Consider the following 5,286-nt stretch of genomic DNA (forward strand, 5'->3'; position numbering starts at 1 on the left):
AGCATAGTTAACAGCATAACATATGCACAGTTATAAATTTTTGAAAATTTATGAAATAATCTAATAGTTTCATTTCTAATCACAAAATCGTCGGGGGATTGGAGGGGGGTACTTCTGAAAAGTGGGGATTGTTTGTTAAACAATCTTAAACTTCAGTTTTTCTCTCAGTATTTTCAAGACGAAACTATCAACATATTGTATTTTTAATGCAGAACTTAAAAACATATCTTGTATCAAACTTGATAGCTTTTATCTTCGGATAAAATTTGACAGGACTTACCTACCCTTCGCGTTCCGGAATTCGTTCACCTTAAGTCAATTTCTCTGACGAACAAAGTGTACCGAAAAGTACCAACAGAGAAATTGATGAATTTAAATATGACACCAAGTCCCCCTGCTGGAACCATTCGGGTTGATTCTTCTGTTCTTGCCCTTTTCTAGTTCATCAAAAATATAAATACTTAATCAAAATAGGTTACTGATTTTATTTTTACAGTGTGCGCAAAATGCATTATATGTTTTATTTATTAAAACATTGAACTCTATTACGTGATTATTCCATTTCATATATACGAGAATCCCCCCCCCCACACCATAAGAGTGATGGTGCACCCATAAAATGCTATAAAGCGCCCCCCTCTCCTTAAAAAAAGCAACCCCCTGAAAATGTCAATGGCACAGTCTGTGTGGTGAACGCCCCTCGTCTTCTCCCCATATGTACATTGCATATTAATAACATTTTTTTTTTAATGATCACTTTTAAAACAATGACATGAAATAATATTACTTTTTATTTTGGCATGTAAATGCAGCTGTTCCAATTTTTGCTACTGACTCATTCGTCCTGACTGTCCTACATTAAACTAGTATATCCACGAAGGAAATGTTATTTACGGAACAACTAATGTCAAGGAATTTTTTATTGTTAACCACATTTAACAAAATGAATAAGCAGATGAATTAATTGCGACCGTTTTCGAGTATTTCGGAATAACTTTTCTGTGATTGCTTTTCAAATATAAATCTTCTTTCTTTTTCGTAATTACTCAGTTTCAATTGGTTACAAGAAATATTACACTGCGCACATAGGAAGTATGTAGGATAACTTTAAATTAATTAAATAAACCCAAAAACAGTTACAATTGAGCCTCATCAAATGCAAATCAACAAAAATATAACTGTATATAACAACATGTTTTAAAATATTCATTAATACTTACAAGTGAACAAGCAGGGGTGTTGAAACTATTCACGCTTTAACACACAATATATGTCTAATCATGGAAATATCATATGTCTCACTGGAAATTGTAAAGAAGCAAATCGTTATTAACTAACTTAATAGCTGCGTACATTGTCTAAAAAATCAAGGGCAGTTCAAAATGCGATGGCGTAAAATTAGTTTCGACGCATTTTACCACTCTCTAGACATGAAATAACAAGCAATCCAATGCTAAACAGTTGCTGACTGCAGCAACCATAGATAAGGAAAAAAATAAGTTCTCGTTATTTCCGACTCACTGGCGCCTGTGTTGGAAGGATAAAATACATTTCGAAGCACTGCGTCAGCACTTCCGCTTCTAGATTTTTTGAAATAACAAAAAGCTTTCTGAAAAATTAGGAGTTCGCTATTGGATGAAGGATTCTTACTATTTCGGAAACGTTTCCGATATATCCAGAAACGTTTCTGAAATTTGTTACAGTGTATTGTATTAACAATTTTTCATAGTGTTATGTCCTTTTTCGTTTTCTTCATTCTTTTATAAAAAGTAGAACTTTAAATTAAACATCATAAACTGCCAACTCCTGTTTTTTGCTCTTTTTTCAGCAGTATCTTGAACAAAACATAGAAAACAAAAATATCTAAGTTTGGGTCGCTACGAGAAACTTTTCCATTTGCCCGAACCCCTGATGCCTCGCAAGATATCATCACAGAAGAAAGGCTAAATGATCATCCGTGGCATGAGGGAGAGTGAAAAAAGCATCCATGAAATGAGGTTGACTGCCAGATACCACCCATGGGCGTCCATTAGAGGCCCGGATGAGTTCCACGCGGCACTAATGTCGTGCGACATTAAGACAGCCATCAGGAAGCGTGGGAAAAAACGGAGACCTTCATTAGAGCCTTGGTTTTTGCGCGATTCGCCCTCCCCCATTTTTTAACTTTTGCATTCAGGTAGAGTGGGTGGTTTTGCTCTGGAAAGAAAAAAAGATATTGCACTAGCTGGAAATCCACCCTTCCTGTATTTTAAGAAATCAGCGTGAAGAGAAAAATCCTTGTTTTGTGAGAAGTATCAGCGATTTGGTGAGTTCAGAAATTGCCCACTAATTTGTGCTAAGAAGTTTCAACATTATTAGAATTAAATTTCAGAGGTTATATATATATTTTCTTCAGTTCAACGAAGAAAATTTATATTATGTTACGTGGCACGTGTATTAAGTTTAGAAATATGGTAAGTCAATAGTGTACTTCTTTATCTTTACTAATAATAAAGCTCAAAGTCTCTCTGTCAGGATGTCTGGATGTCTAGATGTCTGTGACGTGCATAGCGCCTAGACCTTTCGGCCGATTTTCATGAAATTTGGCACAAAGTTATTTTGTAGCATGGGGGTGTGCACCTCGAAGCGATTTTTCGAAAATTCGATTTTGTTCTTTTTCTATTTCAATTTTAAGAACATTTTCCGGAGCAAAATTATAAGATGGACGAGTAAATTACGAAATTATCATGACGTGGAATGGGAGAGCGAATGAACTTAGCCAATTGGCGAGAAATTCATCATCCATTATTTGTAAATATACAGGCTAACCAAATGACCTTTTAATTTTCTACTACGGGCAAAGCCGTGCGGGTACCACTAGTGGGTAATAAATGACTCCAATTTATGATGTCAGTTACAGCTCATTACTTCATTGTTTGTTGAAAATTCACTCTTGACCACGCCATAAGAAGTCTTGAAAAAAGCACATGAAAATGCTTACCGTGATATTAATATTCACTGGTAGTTACACCGACCAGTGAATAATCAACTCGTATTTATTTATTTATTTATATAAAAAAAAAAGGTTTCAAAAAGAAAAAATAAAAGATCTTAGATGAATTGACAGTAATAACTTCCTTCGACACAATTTCAAAAAACAGAAGCGACTAATTGTTCATTGGTTACTTTGGTTATAGGTGTTAATTCTTTGATTTGATTTTATTTTTTGGTCATTTCAAACCTGATGCGGAACAGTAAAAGTTCTCCCATTTAAAAAAAAATACAGTCGGACCTCCATATATCGAAGTAGCAAATTGCCGGAAAAAAATTCGATATATAGAAATTTCGATATATAGAAACGATCTAAGTTTATCATAAAAAACTTCGTAAACCATTATAATTAAAGCTAATTTTCATGTGAAACCCAATTTCAAATTAATACGTGCATTAGATTAAATGAAAGTTAAGAGTAAAAAGAATGTATCTGCATGAAAGATTTATTGAAAAATTACATACCTTTCAAAAACCAAACTAGTCCAAACAGCAGTTACAATGATCATATACTACTTTTAAAAAAACTACGGATATCTTGCTGAACAGCCTGTTTTATAGAATGTTCATCAAAAAAATGTTCGCATTTATTTAGTCCACTAAACACTTCATCAGGAACATTTTCCACGAATTGCAGGCCACGACGTATTGTTTCAAATGCTTCTCGCATTTCATTTTTTGATGGCTTGGTTATGGTTGCATACTCAATTTCTTCAATTTCTTCGATTTCCTTTTCAGTGCCAGTAATTGAACTTAATATATCTTCGTCTGTAGGATAATCAGCAACAATCAACCTATCATCGACGGTCAGGAATTCATTAAGGTGAATGCCATCTGTGATATGCCCTTGGGAGTGCAGAGTTTCCCATGATTGTTGGATGTGCGGGAACACGTCTTGCTCTTCAATTTCTGGCAAAATATCGAACCCAGCTTTTGCGAAACAGTTTCTTATTGTTGATTCTAAAACGTCATTTTCCCACACTTTGGCTAATTCTGCCACACATATCCTCAGATCAATCACCTTATGTAAATTTGTCTCTTCGTTTTCTAATGTCCAGATGAGTCGTCGAAGAATGCGTTTTCGGTAATGAAGTTTCAGGTTTTTTATGACACCCTGGTCCATTGGTTGTAATTTTGAAGTGGTGTTCGGGGGAAGAAAAATCAAATTCACATTTGACAGTTTTGAAGACACATTGGGATGGGCAGGGCAATTGTCTACAAGCAAAGCAATTTTTCTGTTTTGATCGCACATTTTTCTGTCCAATTTCGAAATCCACTCTTCAAAAATGTCACTGGTCATCCATGACTTCTTATTGGATCGGTAGTCAACCTCTAAAGATGTTACATTTTTGAACACTCTTGGATTCTTGCTCTTGCCTATGACCAATAAACGAAGTTTCTCTTTGCCACTCATGTTAGCACCAACAAGTACAGTTATTCTGTCTTTGCTGCTTTTGCCGCCGTGACAGTCATTGTCTTTTAAAGTTAAAGTTTTGTTAGGTAAACACTTGTAAAATAGACCCATTTCATCAACGTTGAAAATATTATCGGACTGATAATCTTTCAGGATTTTCTTCAACTCATTGTTTCTCCAGTCATCACAAACTGCGTCATCCACACTTCTGCTTTCTCCAGAAACAACCTTTTCTTTGATTGCATGCCTTTTCTTAAATTTGTCGAGCCACCCAGAACTGGCTTGAAAATCATCACATCCAAAATGCTTTGCATATTCCAGCGCCTTTTCTTTGATGAGTGGACCAGATATTGGCAAATTTTGGTCTCGAACAACCTTGATCCACTTCAAGACTGCCTCGTCCACAGTTTCATAGCTGCATGTTTTTGAACGTTTTCTATTGGGCTCAATATTTTCATATGATTTCATTACAGCATTTCGGTTTTTTATGATAGTTGATACAGTGCTTGGGGGAATACCAAACTTAACAGAAATGTCTTTTTTTTTCATACCACAATCTACGTCCTTCAACAAATCCACTTTATCTACAACACTAAGAGATTTTCTTTTCGACATTGTAATCGAGAGGGAAAACAAAATCAAATCGAATTGGCAATGCACTAGAGTTAGAACAATTTTCACTCAAACTAAGCAATAAACATGGGGAGAGGAATCACCATCAGACAAAAGGGATAGCAATAAACTGGTTTTTCAATAGGACAGGTCACAACCAAAATTCGAAAACGAGTAGGGGTGGGTGGGAGTCCGGTGCAATTTCACAATGGAGAAAAAACGTGTTTATT

General features: G+C 35.3%; 1 protein-coding gene across 1 annotated transcript; it reads right to left on the reverse strand.

Annotated features, from left to right (window-relative positions):
- Positions 1–3,535: 3,535 nt before the first annotated feature.
- Positions 3,536–5,059, reverse strand: LOC129220956 (tigger transposable element-derived protein 6-like). Its single transcript, XM_054855390.1, has one exon. The coding sequence runs from the start codon at positions 5,057–5,059 to the stop codon at positions 3,536–3,538; it is 1,524 nt and encodes a 507-aa protein (XP_054711365.1).
- Positions 5,060–5,286: the final 227 nt, after the last annotated feature.

This window comes from Uloborus diversus, chromosome 4, assembly GCF_026930045.1.
Source record: "Uloborus diversus isolate 005 chromosome 4, Udiv.v.3.1, whole genome shotgun sequence".
Taxonomy (NCBI): Eukaryota; Metazoa; Arthropoda; class Arachnida; order Araneae; family Uloboridae; genus Uloborus; species Uloborus diversus.